The sequence below is a fragment of the Triturus cristatus genome, chromosome 1_2, assembly GCF_964204655.1.
Source record: "Triturus cristatus chromosome 1_2, aTriCri1.1, whole genome shotgun sequence".
Taxonomy (NCBI): Eukaryota; Metazoa; Chordata; class Amphibia; order Caudata; family Salamandridae; genus Triturus; species Triturus cristatus.
Genome location: NC_140580.1, coordinates 1,103,827,350 through 1,103,852,839, shown reverse-complemented (window position 1 = coordinate 1,103,852,839; position 25,490 = coordinate 1,103,827,350). Strand labels below are relative to the sequence as shown.

At 45.3% G+C, this 25,490-nt stretch overlaps 2 protein-coding genes across 2 annotated transcripts in view; both read right to left on the bottom strand.

Moving 5' to 3' along the window:
• LOC146868757 (uncharacterized) overlaps positions 1 to 25,490 on the bottom strand; it is a 541,685-nt gene that overhangs the window by 480,072 nt on the left and 36,123 nt on the right. The window lies entirely within an intron of this gene.
• On the bottom strand, positions 8,098 to 9,027 carry LOC146868758 (E3 SUMO-protein ligase KIAA1586-like). Its single transcript, XM_085624159.1, has one exon. It carries the CDS (start codon positions 9,025 to 9,027, stop codon positions 8,098 to 8,100), a length of 930 nt encoding a protein of 309 aa, XP_085480285.1.

The window sequence follows — 25,490 nt, the reverse complement described above, 5'->3', positions numbered from 1 at the left end:
AATACACAGAAAGGCAAAATTCAGTAGTGCGAATACTAGAGGCGCATTTGCCTGTTATATCACTTAATAAGTGCTATTGGCAGGTTTTTAGTAACTATGACCCGTCTGAGCGAGACCCTTTTTTGGGGTAAAATCTAAAATGTATGCAGCAGATAATGGGCCATGTGGCACATCCATAGTTATGCACAAAAACTCTGTAGCCGATATTTGACATACAGGCCACCAATGATATATGGGCAAATTTCTGGTACAGTACCCATAACAAAATGTCGGCCTTGGCACAATGAAGGTAATTCCTAACATATGGAGAACTCTGAAGGGAAATTTTGGGAAAAAAAGTGGGGTAGCTGCTTTAAAGTATTATGCCCTACCACTTTCAATTATCACCATCGCCAACACTCTTCACTCTGGCCTTTCAAACAGAATGAGATTAGGAGACGCTCAACACCTTGAAGATGTGAAAAAAATATAAAGGGTTGATAGAGACTCCACAGAGTTTGCTCCTCAGGTAATGCTATAAGGAGATTTAGGATATGTGCAGCGTGCATTCAGTGGCAGGCATGTTCTGTCTACCGATAACGATGGATTAAACCCAGATCTGTGACTGGGGGTGAATGTTTTGCCAATGTGCAACATTCCGTCCCTCATCTTGTGTGTTTTGATGTTCTGTCTACCACCATTTTGTTTTGCATACGTTGCGGTTTCTTCGGCGGTGCTACTGTATCATCTCTGCACGGTGACTCCCAGAGAGACCTTACAACCTGACTTTTGTATTCATTTTGAGGCTGCTCCCCAAAAAACACCTTGAGGGAATCAGAAGGATTGGTATTCCTAGGCTTTATGAAAAAGTGCAGTGTGAAGATTAAACAATGCATGGTGCTGTGGTTTTATACTCGCTGATTGAGTAAAGTACAGTATTTGCACAACGTTGTGCTTGAGAGTTATGTTTTCAGAGTGAGGGTACTAGATTTAATTTTACAGTCATGAGCCTTAATAGCTAACCACCTCACCTGCCAGTAGCCGGGGGGGGGGGGGGGCTAATTTAAAAGGAATATGCTACTTACCAGTATGCATCTGTTCTTGGCATGTAGAGCTGCAGATCTATGCATTGCCTTTGGACAATGGGTGTGGGTATCTGGCGGCGAAGCTTGGGCATTTTTTGTTTTCGTGGGTGGCGAAGAGGTCTATCTGAGGATGCCCCCACTTGTGAATGAATGGGTGAAGAACTTGTGGGTGAAGTTCCCATTCGTGCATTTGATGCGCCTGTCTGCTGAGCAGATCTGCTATGGTGTTTTGTATCCCTGGGACATGTTGGGCCAGGAGAAATATTTTTTGCGGAATTGCCCATCTCCATATGCTCTGTGCTAGTCGAGAGAGCTGTGGAGAGTGTGTCCCCCCTGTTTTTGAATGTAGTACATTGCAGTCATATTGTCTGTGCGAATGAGGACTGCTTTGGCTGAAATTTGACTTTGGAAGGATTTTAGGGCTAGAAAGATTGCCAATAACTCCAGGTGGTTTATGTTGAGTAATTTTTGTTGTGGTGTCCATATGCCTTGCACTGTGAGGTGTAACAGATGAGCTCTCCAGCCGGAGAGCGATGCGTCCGTTGTAAGGATTACCTGTGGAACTGGGTCCAGGAACGGTCGACCTTTGGAAAGGTTCGTGGTGTTCCACCACTGCAGAGAGCGATGGGTGCGACCGTCTACCAACACCTGATCTGTCAGTTGTCCCTGGGCCTGGTTCCACTGGCGTGCCAAGCACTCCTGGAGTGGACGCATGTGGAGTCTTGCGTGAGGCACTATGAAAATGCAAGAGGCCATCATCCCTATGAGCTGCATAAACACTCTGGCTGGGAGAAAGTGTTGAAGAATGAATCTTTGACGCAAGGCTTGTATGCTTGCGATACTGGCTGGATTGGGGTAGGCTATAGCTCTTGAGGTGTCTATAGTGGCACCGAGGTATTGCTTTGTGTGAGACGGTATCAGGTGGGACTTTTGGTGGTTCACCGTGAAACCTAGCTGGTGAAGTAGTTGGATTGTAGTGGCGGTATGTTGCACACATTGGTTGTAAGACGTGGCTTTTATTAGCCAGTCGTCCAAATAAGGGAAGACGTGAATGTGTTGTCTTCTGAGGTGTGCCGCCACTACTGCTAGGCATTTGGTGAATACCCTTGGTGCTGTTGTGACGCCGAAGGGAAGAACCTTGAACTGATAATGTTGGCCGTCCACTACAAATCTGAGGTACTTTCTGTGAGCAGGGTGTATTGGAATATGAAAGTATGCGTCTTTCAAGTCCAGTGTGGTGAGAAGATCGTTCTGGCAGAGGAGTGGAAGAACTTGTTGGAGGGTTACCATGTGAAAATGGTCTGAATGTATGTAGGTATTTAGAGGCCGGAGATCTAGAATGGGTCGTAGAGTCTCGTCTCTTTTTGGTATCAGAAGTACAGGGAGTAGACCCCTACATTTTGTTGATTGATGGGGACTTGCCCTATAGCCTGCTTTTGCAGGAGGGAGATTACCTCTTGTTTTAGCAATGTGGCATGTTCTTGCGACATTGGGCGGTGTCTGGGTGGAATATTTGGGGAGGTGGATGTTAATTCGAGACAGTACCCTAAACGAATAATTTGGGTCACCCATTTGTCTGAGGTGATGGTCTCCCAGACGTGAAGGAAGTTTTGTAGTCTGCCCCCGACCGGAGTGGAATGGTCTGGGGGGAGCGGGGGGAAGTCATTGGGTAGGCGGTGTGGCAGAGCGGGCGGTGTTGGTTTTGCCTCTGCCCTTATTATTGTTTCCTCTATATCCGCCTCTTTGATAACCCCTTGTGAATGTAGACTGAGGAGGGGACTTGTAGGATGTAGAGGCGCTATCCGAGGAGTAGCCCCTGCCGATGCCTCGAAAGGACGAGCGGCGAAAAGAGCGCCTAGGAGGGTGGGACTGTAGGGCTCCCATAGACTTCGCCGTATCTGTATCCTTTTTCATCTTTTCGAGGGCTTTGTCTACTTTTGGACCAAATAAGTGTTGCTGGTCAAAAGGGTGGTTTAATATAGAGGCCTGTACCTCTGGCTTAAAACCTGAGACTCTGAGCCAGGCATGGCGGCGAAGTAGAACACTAGTGTTTATGGTCCTGGAAGCGGTGTCTGCTGCATCCAGTGCACATCTTATAGAGGTGTTGGTGATGGTTTTTCCCTCTTGGATTAATTCATTAGCCCTATTCTTATATTTTTCTGGGAGATGTTGCATGATAGTCTCCAGCTCATCATAGTGCGCTCTGTCGTACCTTGCCAACAGCGCTTGCGTGTTGGCGATACGCCATATATTGGCAGCTTGTGAGGCAGTGCGTTTCCCTGACGCGTCTAGGAGCTTGGACTCCTTGTCAGGTGGTGGAGCTTCACCTGATGACTGAGAATTTGATCTCTTCCTAGCTGTGGATACCACTAGTGAATCCAATGGGGCAGGTCCTTTAATATAGGCAGGATCTGTGGGGGCGGCCTTATATTTCTTTTCTATTCGGGGGTTTAGGACCCTAGCCCTGACTGGGTCTTTAAAAACCTCTGTGGCATGTTTGATTACCCCTTTAAGCATGGGTAGTATGGCAGTAGATTTATCTGCGATGTCAAAGGTGTCAAGTAGGAAGTCTTCCTCAACTGGATCAGCGTGTAACTCCACCCCATGATAGTGTGCCGCCCTTTGTAGCAAATGGTGGGGATGGCCTGGATGGATAAAGATCATCCTGAGGGACATCTGGGATATCTGGGTTATTATAAACATCCCATTGGTCTGGGGATCCAGGAGGGGTGGGGTCTTGTGGGGCATCTGTTGGATAATAGTATGGGTCCCCTTGGTCATCATGGTCTGGAGACGGAGTTGGAGAGCGATGAGGCAAGGGTGGAGAAGGTGAAGGGGGCGGAGATGGAGAAGGTGGAGGAGGTGGAGAAGGTGGGGAAGGTACTCTGAAAGGGGAGGTAGCACAGTCCTTCCTCTTTGGTGGTGGAGGTGGAGCTGGTTTGTCCAAATGTCTTTTCTTTGAAGACAATGTTAAATGTCCAGTCTTTGGATCCTTTGTTAAGGTCTTTTGTAAAGGATCTGGCGTAAATAGTTCCTCCGACACCGACTGATCGGTCGACGCCGACGTTTTCGGGACCGATGGCTTTTTCGGTTTATCTGTGCCGTGCTTCTTTGTGACCTCCGATTTTTTGTTCGGTGCCAAGGTAGGCTTCGGCATGGGAATATCGGCGCCGAGGGCTTTATGTTTGGTCGGCACCGAGAGGCCAGGTTTCGACACCGATGGCTTCGGAACGGAGCTTGGTGTGGGGGTCGATGTCTTCTTCGGTGCCGAAGGGTGTTTTTCGGCACCGCTAGTAGGCTGGCTCGAGCCCGAGCCGCCGGGAGGCTTATGAGGCTTCTTCAACGGGCCCGAAGGTGGGGTGATCGAAGCGGGTTGTTTGGTTTTGCCTAGGCTCGGAGGAGAAGGCGTAACCAAAGCCTTTTTGGGTGTGGGCGCGGGTGAGGGATGGGGTAGAGTACTCACGACCCTCTGCGCCGGTGTGATGTCCTCCACGTCGGAGTCGTCGGCTTCGGAAGCGCTGACGAGGTCGTCTTCCTGTTCGGTGTGCTGCTGCCCCGGAGCTTCGACGTCGTCCCCGAAGATGTCGAGTGGAGCCGAGGTCGAGGAGTGCGCCATGCTGCGTCTAGCCCTTCGATCTCGAATAGTCTTTTTCGACCTAAAAGACTTGCAGGCGGGACAGTCTCGGGCCTCGTGTTCGGGAGAGAGGCAGAGGTTGCACACCTGATGTAGATCGGTGTGGGGAAACTTAGACCCACATTTAGGGCACTTCTTAAAGGGAGTTCTTTCCATCGGCCGAGACCGGAGTCGAGATAGGCCCGAAGGCCACCGCCGATGCCTGGAATCGAAGAAGTGCCGAAGAGAGAGATGATGAAGTTGATTTTGTTCTGAAGAATCTCGATGAACGAGGATTTTCGTCGAAGGTTGAACTGGAAAAGTTCGGAACCGGAGCACGAAGTATCACATCCGAGCCCGATGGCGGAAAAAAACAATCTGAGGATGGAGCCGAAGCCCATGCGCAGTACGGACCGAAGGAGGAGTCACCGAACTCGTGACTTCCAAAGACTTTCCAAGAAGAAAAACAAACTGCAAACATCCGGGCCCAACACCCGATGGCGAGCTATGCACAGTGTATAATCTGCAGCTCATATGCCTCGAACATGAACTTTCCTTTCGGGGTCCCGCGTCATCTCTCCTGACCTGCTCTCCTGCTGTCCTGCCTGTGGCAGGAACAGAAACCAGGCAGGCCGCCTCCCTCTCCTTCCCTAAACCAATCACAATGCTGCAATAGCAGCGTTGTGATTGGTTGGGACGCTGACCAGCAAGGCCCCTGTGGGAAGGCCATTTTCTCCATGTAGGCCGCATTGCAACCTGCATGGTGAAAAGGCAGAGTGTGCAAGACTGGTTTGGTCGGCCCTGGGGCCGACCAAACAGTTGGCGCCCTCAGCAGTGGGCAAGCCACTCCTACCCTGCCCTAGAGCAGACCCATACAACCAAACACTTCTGCTTTCTCGCAGTGCAAGAAGCAGAAACAAAAAACCAGATGGAGGATGGAGGAGAGGCGTTTAACCAGCGTTCAGGTTGCGCGTTTCCTTCTCCGAACTAGGGCCTGTGATGCTCTGGTTACTGTAGTGTTGTGAGATTATGTGCACATCGACCCTTGCAGTCCTAGACATACTCTAAACAGGAATTATGTAACTGCTTGGGAGGAGGCAGGATGTGGTTATTAATGTTATGACAAAATGAGTGCTGTGAGTGATCGGATGCTGAGGAACAAAGACGTTAGAGAGCTCCGTTACAGAGAGGTGCCGAGTTAATTTTCATACTCCTGTGCCGGGGAAGACACTACAGTTATGACACTGTTAGGTTGGACATATTTTCAGAAACAAAAACTGGGACGGACACAGGCCCACAATTAATGTTGGCTCTGATGACAGAAGCTGAACCAAACAGCACAGAACCACACTGCCACTACAGACCAGGTTCTAGAGGCTGGGCCAGGACCTCCCAAAATAGCGCTGTGGCCCGCCCAATGCCCAGACACAAGTAGAAGACAATCCTTTGTTCTTTACTTAATAAAAAACATAATACAGGACTGCAGCCTCGCTATCAAAGCCTAATTGTGCAGCTTTCATGTGTAAGGCCAATGCCTGGGGACAGGGTTGAGGTCACAGGGGGAGAATGCCACAAGTGTAAGCATGTGTAAGTGGGATGGGTCTCACGGGGTCTGAGCACCGGCAGTTTTTTAAAGGGGGCCTCGATACAAGTCTCTATTAGGCTCTGTTTTGGGCCCTGGCACAGGCGGTCCTGCAGTGACAGTAGGCACATCGATGCGCGCCTGCTCACACTGCTCACTTTGCTAGTGGAGAAGTTATGGCATGACGTCATGCAATGTGAACGTAGTAGGGAAAGGGAAATCCTTTAAAGAGAGTCATTTTCTCTCTGGATTTCCCTTCTCTTCTTGAAACTCAGGAGCAGCAACATCGTCTTGGTGTCACCAGGGCTTTAAGTGGAAGCTTTTTCAATATTCTATAGAACAAGCCATAGTTGCTGCTTATTTATCGTACACAACTAACAACCATTGTTCTGACTAGTTGTAGGTATGATATTACTTGTTTGCAGTGCTTAATTTGTAAAATATGAAGTGCAGGTGCTCAAATGTTTGGTGGAGGCCACACCTACTTTTCTTCAGCTCCACCCATTTCTTCCACTGGCTCCACCCACTTACACTATTAGTTCCACCCAAATCCTCAAATGGTACTGCCAAAAGTCAGATGCAATACCCGATCTGAATTTCAGCAAGGGAGCCTTCCTCATAGTAAGGTTTTGAGAGGAGGTTCCCCTGCCCTGTGAACATTTTGAAAAAGATGAATTCAAAAGTGCATTTAAAGAACAATTTTGGAATAAATTAGCTAAAATCACTAATGCATTGAAAAAGGACAATTCCAGTGCTTTATTAGTCGATTTCCCGTAAGGATAATAACATTTTTAACAGAGTCTACGATTTCAAAGATAAAACTTTTACATAGCTTATGTGACAAAAATAAACCAAAATCTTCTGAAAACTCGCAAAACAGATAAACTGAATAAAATCATACAATACACTTGAATGAGTCACTTTGTCACTTCCAGTGGCCGAAGGGGTTTATGGTTCCTAAATAGTGGAGTATTCCGTTAAAGCGATTACTTTGAGAGAAACAATAAAAAAGATGATTAATAATTGGACTCGTTGCTATAACCTACTCCCCTGGAGCTATATGTGCATTTATTAGACATTCAGAATAGTAAAAACATGGAACTACTTCTGCATCACACAGACAAGTCAGATTAGAAAAGAGGCATATATTCCAAATATGACTTTTTAATTAAAGATTTGTATTGTAACACAAAGCACAGAAGAATGTAATCTCTCCAAAAAAGTCCTAGAGGTACCTAGGTCAGAAGAATAGGTAGTGGCTGGGCAGTTTGAATTTCCGTATCTCAAGTCATACCTACTAGTGCAAAATGACCATAGTGCCATAAAAAATTTAAATATATAAAGGCAAAATAACTAAGAATAAAATACAGATAAATACAAATAAATACATGTTCTAAAAGGAAAAACGAAAAAGCAAGTTAAGTCTTATAAAAACAAAATAAATAAAATGTATAAAATAGAACAATAAATATAACATCCAAATAAGGAAGACACATAAATATAACAAAATATTAAACAAATTGACACTGTCAATAAAGTGTTATAAAAACAAATAAATAATCTATAAACTAGAACAATAATTAAATATCCAAACACAGTAAAGCCTATTTTTTTCAAAACATTGCCATGACACGTGTTCTGTCAGTTGAACTGGGCTAGCATCTATTGTTCTAGAAAAGCCCACAAACAGTCTGAATTGCTTGTGCATTCCAAGTCTTCCTCTTTCCTTGCTTTACTCCTAGTGTCATCAGCTGTTCTTCATCCTTTTGCAAGCCATGACTGAACATAGGGGATGAGGTTGAATTTCGTAAATGGTGGACCAACAAGATTTAAAAACATTAAAGAAGAGGTTGGTCAGTCAGCAATGGAGCTCTTGTAGATGTGCATATAAGATTCATTTGAGAAAAGGCCCACTCACATTCTGCAGTACTGCTAGCAAAAGTGTGTAAGGCCATCAAAAGTTCATTGAACTGCCTTTTAATTTCTTTTCCTCCAGATTCCTTATACTCTATGTATGCATGTTTGGTTTCTTGACTTGCAATGTTGAATCTTTCACACAGAGACTCAATATCACTTTCACCATAAAGAACAGGTAGGACATCAGGCCAGTACTGTTTGTATAAAACTTTCACTTCGCTAATCATACTCAGCCTTTTTGTCAGTAGAATTAGTACCTCCTGTAGACAACAAACAAGGCTACGAAAAAACTGTCCCTGTTCAATGATTTTGGCAGTGGTCCTTCCATTGTGCAGCATCACACCTTGGAATATATTTTCTTCTATACCCTTTTTACACTGTGAGAAGTGGTTTCCTTGTCTGTCTACCATTGCCTCAAACCCTGCTATTTGCCAACAAATAGCTCGATGAGCATCAATGATTGTAGAGTCACGTTTCTGTAACTCGAGTGATAACTCTGATAACTCATGAAGGGCATCATACATGAGGCCAATATTAGCAACAAACTGGATAGATGATAACCACTTTCCTAGGCCTGTGTATATATTTTGTGTTAAACTGTCACGGGGACCATCATCAGCTGCACTAGTAAAGTGCTTGTAAAGAGCAGGATACGCATTCCAAATAGCCTCCACTGTTCTGAAGCTTGATGCAACCCAACGAGTATCTAACACTCTACCTATTCTGCACAGCTGAATGTCAAGAGCTTCTGCACATTCTTTTAGCTCCAAAATTTGAACAGATGTGGCAAATAGAGAATACAGCTTATCAAGTAAGTTTTTGAAACGATTTGTAGCGCCAATATCTTTCATGACATCATGAAGTTCCAGGCGATATGCTGAGCAGTGCCAGGCTATGATATGGGGAGAGATTTCTTTCTTGCAACCTCTTCACAACACCACTGTGATGGCCAAACATCACTGAAGCTCCATCACAGGCAACTGAAACCAGGCATTTGGAGAAAAATACCTCACTTATGTTAACTGGATCTATTTTTAGTGCAGATAGTAAACTGTTTACTATGCCGTCAGCTGACAAATCACTCAGCTCAATGAGGTCAACAAAAATATTAGCTGGGGAGTCCATGCCAGGTAGCTGCATTCTCATATACACAATTAAACAACTTTTCATATTTAATGCAGGGCCTTTATCTAGTAAAAGACTTACTTTTGGGGAAAGTTAAAAAATGTGGGCAAATATCTTACTCTTGATTTCTGAGGATATGTGGCATTATATGTTTGAGCAAGCAACATTGGAGTGCAAAATTCTCCCCATATCCAGTCCATTCAACTGGTGGCAGTCTATCTCTGTTTTCAAAACCATAAACTGACCTGTTCCGCTTTGCTTCCTTATAGGCTACACAGAATATTCTGGCTGTTGTTGACATTTGTACAGATTGTGCTTTTGCAGTTACTTGCAATAAAGGCTCTTTATTTAGCCTTTTCTAAGATTTTTAAAGTTGCAACACGAGCCTTTCTTTGTGCATGTTCTCCAATCTTTTTCCTCAATGATTTCTGCTGTTCTATATTGGTTCCATATGCCTTCCCAGTAGACTCAGTACATTCTTTGGATAATTTCATTCCCCTGGATTTCTCAGCACCAAGATCACGGACCTTGCGACACACAGAAGGGCCAAGGTTAGAGCCTTTAACAATTAACCATGGATGCTTGCGTTGGAAATATATTTTTGGGTCAAGTTTCCAACCTTTAGGAACAATGCCCTTCCTAAAAACTCTGTCTGCATGTGATTTTAGTGATATGTCAAACTGTTTGCTAGTGCTTGTTGTTTCCTCTGTCTCTGTAGCAATCTCCACAACATGATGCTGCTCATCACTAAGAGGATTATCTTCTGTCTTTCCTTCTGTAGGGGTAATAATGCTGCTGCTAGCAGTGGTGTCCCTCTCATCTAGTGCCTTTTCTCGCACTTCATCATCTTCCTTGTTCCCTTCATCCATTGGAAGTACATGGTCTTTTCTAGCACGTTTGCTAGCAGGCTCCTCGTCATATTTGGGCTTAAAGTTTGTGAAATAGCTTGAAATCTTCTTCTGTCCAGTGTGTGACATTCTAGGGAAGCAACGTGAAAGAAAACACGCTAGACATGTGCAAAGTGTGATGTCAATTCATCTAAGTAACAGGCACAATTAATATTTATTTGCAGTTTGCCCCAAAGTCATTTCTGCAGCTGTACCTCTATTATCATCCATGACTGACTACAAGTACAACCCAAATGGATCCTACTTTGCCTACCCAAATTCAGGCCTTTTCCAATTCATACCCCTGCCTGCCCTGCAGCCCTCACTGGAAAGATACACAAAGTCTTTAAAGTTTGCCTCACTTTTAAGCTTTGGCTCCTGGTAATACTACAGCAGGGTGAGGTGACAGTGTGCAGAGTTAGTTACACACTGTGATTCACAAAAATGATTAATTAATTGACACTCTGGACCAGACTGGGAACCCAAAGCAGCCCGGGCTAGTTTTGTTAGTCCAGCCCCCATGCGGTGCGTAGTAAGCGAGCACAGCAAGTTTAATGACTGCTAGAGGTGTTTTTGGGGGGGAATTCCCCCCTCTAGTACATTTTGTTAAAAAGAAGACCAAAATGGTGCACAACTCATTTCTCATTACATATTTAAGTGTATTAACTTTCAGAGCATAGTGAACCATAAATGATGACCTGACATAAGCACCCAGGCCAGAAAGAATGGAAATGTCACACATAAGCACCTAGGCCAGAAAGCATGGAAATGTCACACATAAGCACCCAGGCCAGAAAGAATGGAAATCTCACACATAAGTACTCAGCCAAGGAAGCATGGAAACGTAACACAAAGCCACCCAGCCTCACGCCAGAAAGCATGAAAATGTCAAACAATGGCACTCAAGGCAGAGGCGATGGAACACTTTTCAAAGTGTTAGTGCTGCCCTCAATGTTACATCACTAAAGAAGTCATAAGATTGTGAAAAATCCAAACATCACACTAAGGACAAACCTGGCAAATGAGCCTTACTCATTCCGGCGGAGGTGGTGAGGGTGTGGTTAGGTGTATTGCAGTGGGGCATTTAAAACACCACTGTTTGTTGAGTGGTATTGGAGAATTGTATGAAACAAATCTTTCCACAATCCTAAACTCACCAACCCCAAGTACCTCAACTCTATCCAGTGCTGTGGTAGAATACCTGCTTATCGGCTGATGCTTTGGACAGTTGAGTAGCTATTAAACACCGCTAGCTGTTGATGATATGCATGTAGGCATAGCTCTATGAAGCAGCGGTAACGATTCAAGATGGCTCGACATAGGACTCTGAAGCAAAGGGAATCCTGTCCTTTGAGGAAGACAGATTGTATACTATAGAGGGGACCCGAGTCACCCGACTCCTGCCGTCACATCCGGTATGTTTGGTACTACTACCTGCAGGGCTTGGCACTTTAACTGAAGGCAATGTCAGGAATGGGCTGGTGACGTGAGCTGGCCTCGCTCGAAATGGGGAAAACTCTTGACTTACCCAGATCTAAAAAGCAGACCATGCCTTGGGTCAAGGCCACTTTGCAGGCAGCCTGTGTTTAAAGGTAAGAGTGAAACTGCAAGCAACCCGAACCTATCCCAGAGATGCTTGTGCTGGCAGGGATTCTTTGTTAAGCTTCCTGCAACATCTGTGTGTTGTAGCTACTATTAGGTGTGTATTAGGAGGGATACTTTACATCTATGTTCGGGCTTGAACACCTGTGCAGACTTATTTATTTCACATATCAAACTTACACATTTGAAAAATAAACTTCAATGTAATGACTGTCGGGAGTAAGAATCGAAGGCGTAAAGTATTATAGACATTTTGGACTCCAGTTTTGTTGCAGGCCACACTAGAGAAATATTTTTTCTCTGGAGCAAAATAGAGTACATTTTCACCATAACTTAGTCCTAAAAATTACAAACATCGCTCGAACGTGTTGAACAATCACGGAAGTGTAACGCCCTGTTTGGGAGAATAAAATAGCGGAGTCCCCGGTATTCTTTCTCTCTCTTACTTGCTTCTATTTTTCTCTCTAAATCTCTCACCCCGGCCCTACCCCCTGTCTGCCTCTAACTACGATCGTGTTTCTTTACCTATCTCTCTGCAACACCCTGTTTTTCTCTATATATCTTTCCTTCTCTCTGAATCCTCGCCCATCTCTTGCTCTGTCATCTCTCTCTCGGTATCTGGGCTCAGGGCGCACCCCTCTTTACCTCGGTCTCTCTCTGCTGCCTACCCTTTGCTCCCTACCCTCTTCGAAGTTATTCTTCACCTCACCTCCCTCTTGCTACCATGCTTCTGCGGCTGGTAATAATAATGAAGTGAAGAAAGTAGAGGCATAAATAAACTTCATTAAGCCCCAGATATTTCCTTAGTAGTCACATACTGCAGCAGCTCTGCCGGCATCCGCCATAAAGAAAAGCAAACAATTCTTAGGAAAAATACATCTGCACGAGCTACTCAAGAAAGCCAGTGGCACGAAGAGTCCACGGGGCCACCTGTTTTAATCAAATGCTGCAGCTCAGGTGATGCGCGATATAGATTGCTTCGAAGTTCAAATTAAGTTAATGGAGGACACTGCGAGGCTGACGCTGACCTACTCCTGTCAGTTGTTTTTGCACATAATCTTTAATACATATTAAGGCACAGCACAATTACATTACAAATTTACAAGCAGTAACCATGGCACACCGCTTGCTTAAAAAGCCTTTAAGACTATGGGCTCATTCATTAGGTGTGCAACATCTTACTTACTGGTAGGAAAAAAGGCAATTTCATGATATATATATATATATATATATATATATATATATATATATATATATATATATATATATATATATATATATATATATAGAGAGATAGTTTTCAAAGGCAGTGCAAGCAGGAACCTCAATCCGTCGGTCTATAGGCCTCTCACTGATCTTTTAATAAAAGAACCTAAATATGTGGATTTATACTAAAACACGCAACTGCTCAAATGTCAGGCAATGGAGCCATGGTCGTCACCCATCGCCCACTGTTAGAGGTTCTAATTTTCTGTCTGTGCCATTCCGGATAGCCGGCATTCCATGTCCTGCCACAGCAGCGAGACAGGATCATGGCAGGGGTCCCCAGGATGCCGAAGTCTGAACTTATGATGTGGGGGAAACACCATTCTAGAAATGAAACCTGATCAGTAGACTGATACAGATAATAATAATTCTTTCCCATCCAAAGGCTTTCCATTCACTCAATCGTTCATAGGCACAGGCTAGAGGCAGATTGCATTAATGGCCCTTGCCTTCTTAGGTCTCGTGACACCAGAACTGTGATCTGTGGGCGAGAAGTGAGCATGGACTGTAGTATGGCCTGCAGCTTGTCAATAGAAGCTATGAGCTCCACTGAAAAGACACATAGCCACGGACTGCATTCTCCTGTACTCATGGATCTTCATACAGAAACCCAAAGGAACAACTGTTGCACCAGTTCTGTGTTACTGTTGCATATATTCCATCCATCCATCCATGCTCAGTCGCATGCTTGGAAACTTTTTGCAAGAAGTGCTTCTTTTTTAGAACAATGGGGTGCCGGTGCATGCGTTGTGCGTGCACAAGGTTTCAACTTTAATGCCCGAGCCTAATCCATCTGGAATGGGGGCGTGGCTTGGCACCAGCCAAGATGACTCCGCCCAGGCCTCCTACAAAGCCCGCAAGATCCATTCGACATCTGGCAGCTGTAATGTGAAAACAGCCATCGCGGACCCTGGCGTATCGTCCCGGAGTCGATCAATAGGAATTGTGCCCCAGGAGGTGCCTAATCAAGAGCGACAGTGAGGGGCCTGCTCGCTCGATCGTTCCAGTGATAGGAGATGACGTGGGGTGGAGAACATAGCTGCGGCACCCGGAACTGGTTCCTGAGACACGGAGAAATCGAGGACCGTGGCGTTGCGTGCTGATCCGGAGCCCAGCCATCAGCTGGTAATTTGACCCTGGGGTGGATGCGACGGTCATTGGGGATCTCCTGCAGGACTCCGTGTGTGGCGTGCGCCCGTTCTGAGACCTGAGGATGCAGGACCACAACAGACGGTGGGACGTATCAGGGCGGTCCCCGTGCGCTTGGCCGGCATCGGCGCGACTGGAAGGGGTCTGCACGAGAGAGAATTCTGGCCCGTGGGGGCGAAGGTTCACCCAGTACTACCTGGGGGATCCATGGGGATCCATAGCTTCTGCCCGTTTGCATGTGGGGAGGAGACCGGGCTGCAAACTAAGGCCGAGCTGCAGTGAACCCGGACCATGCCTAACTCAACGGCGTTAAGTGCAGGGGTGCCACCACTGGAGGAATGCTGGGCAATTCCCTGCCCAACTACTTAGAAAAGTCTGGCCTGAGGCCCCGGAGGGACGTGACACGGGGGGCCCGGGACCACTGGCATAGTTGGGCTGCAACCTGAGACTCCCCCGAAAGTGGGGCATTGAAGAGGCCCAATCAGTTGATCCCTGAGTGGAGAGTCCGAATTGGTGCTGGGCCCTGACACCCCCAGATGATAGCACCATGTAGGAGCTTGCAGCACTGGCAAGGACAGAAGTAACTCCACTGCACATTCAGGTTTGATGGAGAAGTCCTGGAGACCAAGGGGGGAGTTATTTCAATACAGAAATCCCGGCAGAGAGCAGATCCAGCGGAGGCCTATCGGCAGGTTCAGAACTTGGTGAGTCGCGACGTCCAACAGAGGGGGTACTGGCCATGAAGAAACCGAAGGGTGTCCCTCCCTCTGTGAAGCCAATACACCGGATAAGTACGCGGTACCGCGACAATTGGCGTCCAAAGATGGTGCACCCTGCGATAAAGAGGCGGCAGCTGAACCTTCCCTTGCTGAAATCATGACGGCCATCCAAGTTCTGGGTACGACCCTGGAGATGAAAATAGAACAGGTTATGATCGAGATGAATCTGATGCGAGCTGACATGCACAAGACCTTGGAGCAGGTCACCACGGCGGAAACAAACATTGTGGAGCTACAATCTGCAACACGCAACCTGGAAGAACGTGTACAAAAATTGACACACCAACATAAACTAATGGCCCTGAAACTGGAAGATCAGGAGGGGAGGGCCTTTCGCAATAACATCGGAGTGGTAGGGGTCCTTTATAGAAGACATTATAGTGAACCATCTTAAGCCGAGAAGACTCTCAACTTTCTTGACGGTAGAAAGAGCACACAGGGCACCGGTCCCTCCGCCGAGGCCTAGGGCCCCCTCTCAAACATAATAGTCAGGATCCTGAATTACAGGGACAGCGATGCAATTCTGTAGGCCGTTAGGGTGTATGGAAACCTTCCCTACAAAAATTCGACCATATGATTCTTCCCGGACTTTACCCTGAAGGTGCAACATTCAATGGGGTGAAACGCGCCCTTAAAGAGAAACAAATAAAGTACATGTGAAGTAAGGACGCTGCAGAAATCCAATTCAGTAAATAAATCCTTTATTTCCTGAGGAGCACCAGTGAACATTACATCTTCCTGTCCACTCTAGTAACGTTCTGGATACAACCCTCAGTGGAACCAGAACACCAAGTTAAGTACAAATATTCTATACAAAACACGAGGATGCAAAAGCAACCTAGTTGCCAAGCAACACAATACTTCCCCCTCTTTATATATTTTTTAAAAGAAATAATAATAATAATAATTAAAAAAACAAAACAGAAAAGAAACTTACTAAATAAGGGAAGGTACATCACATATTGTTAACACAAAATCCTTAAGTCAGAAACTACATATTGTTAACCACAAAATCTTTAAGCCAAGTGGGAGCTTTCCTCTCACGAGGCACCCTCTGATTAAGAGCAGAAGAGTCAGGAAGCGTGATGTTCTCACCCGAAGTTGGACCAGTCAAAGTTGAACCAGCTGGAACCACCCCATCCCCCTCCTCAACAACAAAAGGCTCAACACTAGAACTCTTTGTCGTATCAGGAGAAGCAGATGAGTGAGAACAGGATGCATATTAATATCATCCTCCAACCATTCATAATTGTGAGGATCATCATTGATTCTTCTAGATTGACAAGGACGATCAATAGCAATACTTTTTAGATTCCAAACTTCACCATTTTAAGTTTCACAGCATTGTGTGATACTTCAACAACTTCTTCAGCATCGAAGAAAGCACCCTCTCCTTTGCATACAAACCCAGGTTTTTTAACCCTAACCCAGTCACCAACCTCAATGACAACTGGTTTGGTAGAATGCTTAAAATAGTCTCTGCTTTTCTCATGAACACGTTGCATTCTATTCCACACCTCATCCTTAGACCAATTGACAGTGCCAGAAGGACATAACCAACCAGGGTTGAATTTAGACCGGGGTTTGCGACCACGCATAATAATAAAAGGAGGTAAACCAGTAACTTCAGTGGAAGTCACCCTGTAAGCCCAGACAGTCTTACCAACTTATGTAACTCAATCCTGAGAATCACTAGTAGCAATTTGAATTATACCTTTTAACACTTGGTTAAACCTCTCAACTATACCGTTCCCGCTAGGGTTATAAAGAGAGGTAGTTCTGTGATTGACACCAAGTCTAGCAAAATAATTCTTAGCCATATTAGACACAAACTGGACTCCATTGTCACTAATTAATGACGCCGGAATACCTTCTGAAGAGAACACTTCATCCAAGAACTCAAGAACAGCAAGAGTATCGGCTTTATCAACCACTTTAACAGCTGGCCAATGTCAGAAGAGATCCATAAGAACAATAATATACTTGTGACTCGCCACACTGGTCCTTAATAGGCCCCAAAATGTCAATAGCCACAGTATCCCAAGGTTCTTTTGAAACAATAGTGTCACACATAGGTGGCCTTAAAGTCTTTAAGGACTTGTCAGAATTACCACACGCTGTACAGTTCCTGACCGCCCTCTCTGTCTCAATATCCAAACCAGGCCACCAGAATAATTTCTTGAGCACCGCGTTGGTTCTGGTAATGCCGGAATGGCCTTCATGGCATAATTCAATGATGAACGAACGAAGATTCATAGGAGGTATAATCCTCTCTCCTCTTAACAGAAATCCATCACAAAAAGAAAGTTCAGATCTGACCTCCCAAAAAGGTTTGACCGTATCAGGTATACTGTTTTTACGGGGCCAACCATTCAAGACAAAGGACACAACTTTACACAACGTTTTGTCACTATGGAACTCAGTTTCCCATTCAATCTTGTTGATAGCAGAACGACCCTGATCGTGAATTAATGCCACCCGAAAATCATTCCACTTGTCATCTTCACACTTTTACAACATAACAGGCATTCTAGAAAGAAAACCGGCAACAAAATTGTCTCTGCCAGGAGTATAAACAATTCTGTAAGTAAAATTCTGCATCTGCATTGAAATCCTAGAAAGTCTTGAAGAGACATTAGAAGAACCTTCAGTGGTCAAGATTTTAACTAAAGGCTTGTGGTCGCATCTTAAGGTACAAACCTTTCCCCATGTAAATGATTTGAAGGGATCGAGACCCCAAGCACACGCTAAAGCCTCCTTCTCAATTATAGGATATTTCTCCTCACATGGAGACAGAGGCCTAGAGGCAAAGGCAATAATGTGTTCCTTGCCCTTACAATCATACTGAGATAAAACTGCGCCCAAACCCTTATTGCTTGCATCAGTAGTCGCAACACTTTCTGCTGCAGGATCAAAACTGCTGAGACAAGCCGCATTTGCAATTGCAGTTTTGATAGCTTTAAAATCCTGATCACATTCAGTAGGCCCCAAAAAAAAAAAATCACATTTTTCTTTAGTAATTGACGAATGTTGAAACATTTGTCTGCAAAATTAGGAACATATTTGACACAGAACTATGCCATGCCTAAGAAAGACCTAACATCATCCTTACTGGTAGGAGTTGGTGCATCTTCAATTGATGAGTCCAAAGAAGGCTTAGGTCTAACACCATTGCGATCAATGACATGGCCAAGATACGTTACACTTTCACATGCAAACTTACATTTAGAAAACTCAATAGTAAGCCCTTTACTTTCCAATATGCTCAATACTTTGATGAGTCTACAATCATGTTCCTCCTTAGTCCCACCATGAATCAGAATATCATATTGGAAAAAGGTCATACCCGCCTCCTTTTTAAATAAGTGAAACATCAAGTGCTGAAACACAGCTCCCGCTGATGCAAGTCCAAAAGGTATACGGATAAATTGGTAACATCCAAAAGGAGTTATGAATGACATAAGGTGTTTAGAGTCATGGGACAAGGAAATTTGATGATAGGCTGAAGAGAGGTCAATAGTGGAAAACCACTTTGCTCCCTTAAGGCAACTCACCATCTCATTAATTTTAGGTAGGGGAAACCTGTCAATTACAATATTGTTTTTGAGATGGCCGAGGTCCACACAAAGTCGGATTTTCCCATTGGACTGCTTTGCAACAACAACCAGAGAAATCCACTCCGAAGCCTCTATTGGCTCTATTACTTTTGCAGATACCAATTTTTCAAGTTCTGTGGCCACATAATCCTTAACATTACGACAACGGTGAACCTTGGGAGTAGCATTTTCTTTAAGACGGATTAAGTGTTCGAAACCCCGTAAATTGTCAAGTTTACCACTAAAAACAGAAGGAAATTGTTTTATCATTCTTTCACCCAATGATGAACCTTCATCAACAATCAAAACTTGTTCTTTGCTGTTGGGTTCTAAAATAATATGTAGTAACTTCTGGTCCAACCAACCTAAAACAGGAGGGCCGCTCTTGGCAACGTACAATTTAGCACAACAGCGTCTGTTTTTTAACTAAAAAACAAACCATCTGAAGCCAATGAGATCAATTTTCTCACCACTATAACCCTCTGAGTGAATATCTGGTTCCAATAAATGCTCACCTACCTTACTAATGAATTTACTTTTCCATAACTTTTCTTCAATTATGGTGTAAGGTGACCCTGAGTCTGCTATAATATCTACATTCACACCACCAATCAACATGTTGCAAATAGGTTTGTTGGTACAAACAACATCATTAACATTGAGCATCAAGTTACTTCTAAAGTTTGTAGATAAATCATCATTCAGAATCATATCACTAGGATCAGGAACAGTCATCCACACCTTCACTTGAACAATTTGTGTTTGTGACATACTTAACTCTAGAGTTCTTCCTTTTACAAACTTTAGCAAAATGGCCAACTAAACCAAAATTGGTACACTTCTGCTTAATGGCAGGACAGGTCTTACTATGAGCAAGATGATCCAGGCTGCCACACCTATAGCATTTACCACGATCCCTAAGGGGTGGTCTATTCTTAATCCTGGGAGGGCCTTTATTGTAATCATTAGGAACATTAGTTTTTCCAATTAATGCTACGTTTTGAGTATCATTTTTTAAAGCAACAGCACATCGACCAGATATTTCTGCTTTCCTTACAATAGCTAATATGTCATCCAGGGAGGCCTCGCCATTCACCCACAATCTATCTTGGATCGCAGGATTGGAGGTATGCATGACAACCTGATCTCTGATTAAATCGTCATGTAAGACTCCAAATATACAATCAAGAGCTAGCCTCTTTAAATCTGAAAAGTAGTTATCAATAGTTTCAGATTTAGACTGTTTTCTCTGAAAAAAATGATACCTAGTGGCACCAATGCATGCTTTAGGTTTAAAGCAGTTATCCAACTGTAGTAAGGCGATTTCAAAAAGATTAAAATCTCCAGAAGTAACCATATCAGTCAATTGATGGAAGGCTTTAAGTCCCATTGCACCAAGGGCATGCAAAAGTAATCTTCTTTTCTGTTCAGCGGCAATCTTTTTTGCTTCATCAACAGCTTCAATATAGTTAACAAAGTACGCTTTCCACTCAGACCACTTAAGAGGAGGTTCAATTCCCGTGGCCCAAAATGGTTGAGGAGAAGAAATGCTGAAATCAGAATTATTGTTCATAGTTGTGTTTCTGCCCTCTGTAGACATGGTGACAAAATGTAGAATAAAGGATAATTAAATTGGTGAAATCCTATTCTTGACGTGCAGTACAACAAGGAATAAAAAGTAAGAAAATAAAACAGATGATACAGTATTTCAATTGTTTTAAAAATGGATGATGTGGTATCCGTAATACCTAAAAAATATGATGCAGTATACAGGTGCTGATTACCGGCTGTGTGAGATACAAATTGCCAGTTGCGGCGATAACCAGTTCCAAGAAACTGGTAGCTTGGCAACAAGTACACACAAGGAAGGACCAAAATCAAAATGGCCATCAGGAAGGTCACGCTGCGTGACCCGCGTAGTGACGATGCTCCACTGAACGTGCAGGATGCGAAAGGACGTTACATAGAATTGTGCGCTTCCGAAGATCCAAGATCGAAGGCAGCTGGAGAAGGACGTCACAGAGAATTGTGCGCTTCCGGAGATCCGAGATAGAAGGCAGAGAGAAGATGCAGTGTGGAATGCTGAAGCAACTTCAAACCATGCGATCTCTCAACGGAAGGTAAGCGATGACATGTGAGATCTCCAAGTGATTCCTCAGCTGTAACTAGATCCAAAAGAGAAGGCATGGAGTCGGAACAAAGCACGAATTCCCAATTAAAAAAAATACAGAGTTCACAACAGGGCTCAGCAGGTAAACGAAGGCAGCCAGAATGCCTCAGCACGGTAAAAAGTCCAAAAGATCAGATAACACGTAGATTCCAATTATAAGAATATTTCTGCACACGTAGGTTCAAATGCTCCTCCGGTCCTCATAGCCAGTGAAGTAAGGACGCTGCAGAAATCCAATTCAGTAGATAAATCCTTTATTTCCTGAGGAGCACCAGTGAACATTACATCTTCCTGTCCACTCTAGTAACGTTCTGGATACAACCCTCAGTGGAACCAGAACACCAAGTTAAGTACAAACATTCTATATAAAACACAAGGATGCAAAAGCAACCTAGTTGCCAAGCAACACAACAACATGATGCTCATTCCGGCAAAACTCAGAGTAATTGATAACTATAAATCTTGGTACTTTACTGTGCCAGCGGAGGTCCAGCACTGGCTGGAGGAGGGGTGCCCCCAGAAACGTAGTCGACGCAGGGAGGAGAACTGGTGAGGAATCAGAAATCGAAATTTGGAGTCCCCGACTCGACAGGCAGAGGAAGAGAGGTCAGAGACGGTCCAGAGACTCTCGCTCCAGGAGCCCCACGCTTGGAGCGGTGAAACTTGGAAAATAATGGGTTTTGGCCGATCCTAAGAGACTGAGACATCAGAAGTTTCAGGACCGGTTTGGGGACCGCACGGAACAGTACTTCGTCGAAAATGCTGGCTCGGTGCGGTCAGTCTGCACACTCTGGGAGGCATATAAGGTGGTGGCCAGGGACTTCGTGCAGGCGACAAGTGGGACCAAGCACAAAGAAAAGCGCACACAGTGGGACGACCTTGAGCAAAAGATACTGAATCTTGAGCTGAAGTTGGGCTCCAACCCTGTGGGAGACACAAACACGCACTTAAACTTAAGCTAAAAGAACTTAGAGACAGTAGAAAACGCTGCCCATACGCATGCGACTCGAAACTGGGTCCCTGAAATTAGAACAGAAGAAGGTGTATGGGGAGGCTCAGGTGCAGATCTAGCAGAAGTCTTTGCTGGGTACTATGCGAATATTTATCAATCGCAGACTATGCGGGGGAGGAAGAGAGCTAAGAACTCCTAAAAGACATGACCTTGCCGATACTTGGGAATGAGGATAGGGAGGCGCTGGACTCAGACTTAAGTGTCGTGGAAGTAGAAAGTGCCATACGGGGTTTGCAGTACGGGAAAGCGGCGGGCCCGAATGGGCTTCCCACAGAATTGTTCAAATGTGTGGCGAGCAAGCTTGCCCCGCACATGCTCAATATGTTTCTAGGGGCAAGAAATGAAGGTGGATGGAAGCATGGCGACCATAGTGGTCATCCTTAAAAAAGGAAAACCCCACGATCTATGTAGCTCCTACAGACCGATCTCTCTTCTGAACTTTAAAGCTAAAGTATTGGCCAAAGTTATTGCAAATCGTTTGAGTCTGGTTATTCAATCCTTAATTCATCCAGATAAGTCTGGCTTTATGCCGCATAGGGGCACCAGGCTTAACCTACGACGTCTTTACGGCGTATTGCTGATGACCCAAAAGCAATCAGATGTGCCTACAGCCCTCCTGTCACTGGATGCGAAGATGGCATTCGCCAGCATCGAATGGGCATACATATTCGCTGTCTTAGATAAAGTAGGACTTGGCCCAAACCTACAGAAGTGGGTTATACTATTTTATATCACTCCAATGGCTTGAGTCAGCGTCAACGGGCCCATATCCAGAGCTTTCGAGCTCCATAGGGGCAAGCGACAGGGCTGCCCGCTTTCACTGATGCTATTCACGTTGGCATTGAAACCGTTGGTCGTCTGGATACGAGGGGACCCACTGATGAGAGGCATTGATGTAGGGGGGGTCTTGGGAAGACCACATATCCCTGTATGTGGACGATATCTGGCTTTATGGCCACAGACCCCGACAGACATTCCACAGGCTCATTCACATAATACAGTCATTTGGTACATACTCGGGGTACTGTGTTCATTGGGATAAGTCCCTGGTGATCTCTTTGGTGGAAGAGCTCCCAGCCCTGACATCGGTATGTTCAAAGCTGGTGCAAAAGAAGACGTTTAAATATCTGGGCATATGGGTAACAAAATCAGAGGAAGAGTTCATGCGACTAAATGTGCAGGCGCAACTGGATTGATTGAGAGACAATACTACCCACTGGAGGTGGCTACCTGTCTCCCTCGCTGGCAGTGCTGTCCTTTTTAAAATGATGGCCCTCCCTCATTTATTATATGTAGTCAGAACACACCATACCGCATACAGGAGACATTCTTTCTAGCCATCAAATTCGAGCAACGTGCGTTGCTGTGGGGGGTGGCAGCCCCAGGATCACGCTCAAGAAGCTCCAGAAAGGAGTGTATGACGTGGGACTGGCCGTTCCAGATATTAGAAAATATTATTGTGCTTCACAACTTGTTAATATTAATGGATAGGTCTTTTCACCGCTCAAGGAGCCTGCATATAGAGTAGACCGGTTGGTAATGAGTAACGGTGGTTACTTGGCAGAGTTCTATCGGAAGGAGAGAGGCAACTCACTCCTCCCGGCACATACTCAGACAGTTATTGAAGTGTGGCATAAGGCAACAAACATTACGGGATGGGAGGCTAAACTCACAGAGCAGACTCCTCTTTGGGAGGGAGATTATCTGGGAGAAATGAAACGACTAGAGGGCTTTTGGAAATGGAGCCTTAAAGGGATTGATTTACTGGTAAATGTCTGGAAGGAGGGTAAGATGATTGAATTCAATACTTTGCGGGAAGAACTCCAAATGCGGAGGGGATACCTCCGATACCGGCAGTTGTGCCATGCGCCTCATTGTCATTTGAAAGATGGGACTCTGATACCAGAGTATTCACCACTCGAGGACCATCTCCTCCTAGACGCCATGATTGACAAAGCAATATACCTCACATACGAAAACTTGTAAATAACTCCCCAGACTGTATGGGATCCCTGAGAGAGGCCTAGGAATCAGTTGTGGGATTACTCGAGGATGAGGATTGGGCTGAAGCCTTACAGAGCCCCAGAGAAATAGCTATTAGGGTGCGCTTCAGGCTGGTCCAGCTCCGTATTCTCCATATATTCTATGCCTCACGAATGGTACAAGTTCGCATGGGTAATTGTATGTCTGATGAGTGCGTAAGGGGATGTGGCGAGAAAGGGTCCTTCTTTCACATATTGTGGTCCTGCCCCAAAATTCAAATGTACTTGGAGGGTCTCGCCCGAGTTATGGCGACAGTAGTGGGAGAGAGTGTCCCGACAGAGCCGAGATGGCACATTCTGGGGGTAAAGGGAGAGACTACATGGCCACAGTGGGCCAAGACTTAGTTAGCCCTGGCAGGGGGTGGGCAAGAGGAATATTGCCCGAGCATGGGGCAGCTGAGGCCCCAACATTGGAATCCAGGAAGAACAATATGGATTGGTGCCACAGGGCAGAGCAAGTGGTCTACCAGAGCCGGGGCTGCCCATGTAAAGGGGAAAAGATATGGGGTGCGTGGGCACAGTATAGAGGCCAGTGTGTGTCACCATGAGGTGTGTCCCAAAGTTTCCAGGAGGGTGTGAGGTCAATATCTCCTTCGATAAGGATGGTAGCAACCAGTAATTGCGATAGATACCTGTTATGTATTGGAATACTTGTACCACCTGTCTATCCTGGAATATAATGTTGTATATGATGCCTATCTGAAGCTTGTTTTCATGTTTAATAAAAAGAATTTTGAAAAAAAATCAATCTGGAATATGGCCGGTCAGGAGGACTGATATCGGTTGCCGCCAAGCATTTGGGCGAGTGAGCCCAAACTCCTCTTTAATAAAATTCTTGATTTATTGATTCCAGTCAAGATTTTGATGCCTCAGAAATTCGGAAGTGTTATTTTACAGGACCTCGACCAGACCATCATAAGGTCATGATTATCTGTGAGCGAGTAACTCACATACATAAACTGACCCTGGTGAAAGGAAGAGGGAATGCTGCTTGCCTATCTTCTAGGCAAGGGGTTACTCGTCAGAGCATGCGGGTCAGTACCCAGCCGTTTGTTGAGTGACACCACCACACCTGAGAAACCAAACTGCATTTCGTCGGGAACGGGGAGTGAATCTAATTTGTGCATGGCTGCATGCCATGTTTGGACAACAAGTCAGCCAGCCAGCCAGGGGTTGGGCGGGCACGCTGGGCAGGGCCTTGGCTTTTAACTTACTAAGTCTTAACCCTGGCAGGGCAGTAATGTGGCGCCGCCAGGGCAGGCCCTATCAAAATCACATGGGTTAAAGACAAGCGTACCTACTGCCGGCGGGCGCAGTTGCTACTAGGCCAGGAACTGGCATTAACTTACTAAGGGGGATATTCTCAAGAACCAGGGGTGGCTGGTGACATTTGAAAGTGGCGGGGCGTAAAATGATTGCAAACGAAGCAAACGAACGTGTGAGCAGTCGCGAGGGGGGGGTCACGCGCGGGGGGTGTCGCACGGGAGAATAGGCAAACGAATGTGTGAGCAGTCGCGAGGGGGGGCCACACACGGGGGGGTCGCACAGGAGAATACTATGAAAATTAAAAGGAAAACTTACCTGACCGCCTCTGCTCCTGGTCCGCGTTGGCGCCTCTGCCCTCTTCAAACTGGATGGAACAGCACGTCACGTCAGCACTGCAGTGGCAACCCCTCAGCCAATCGG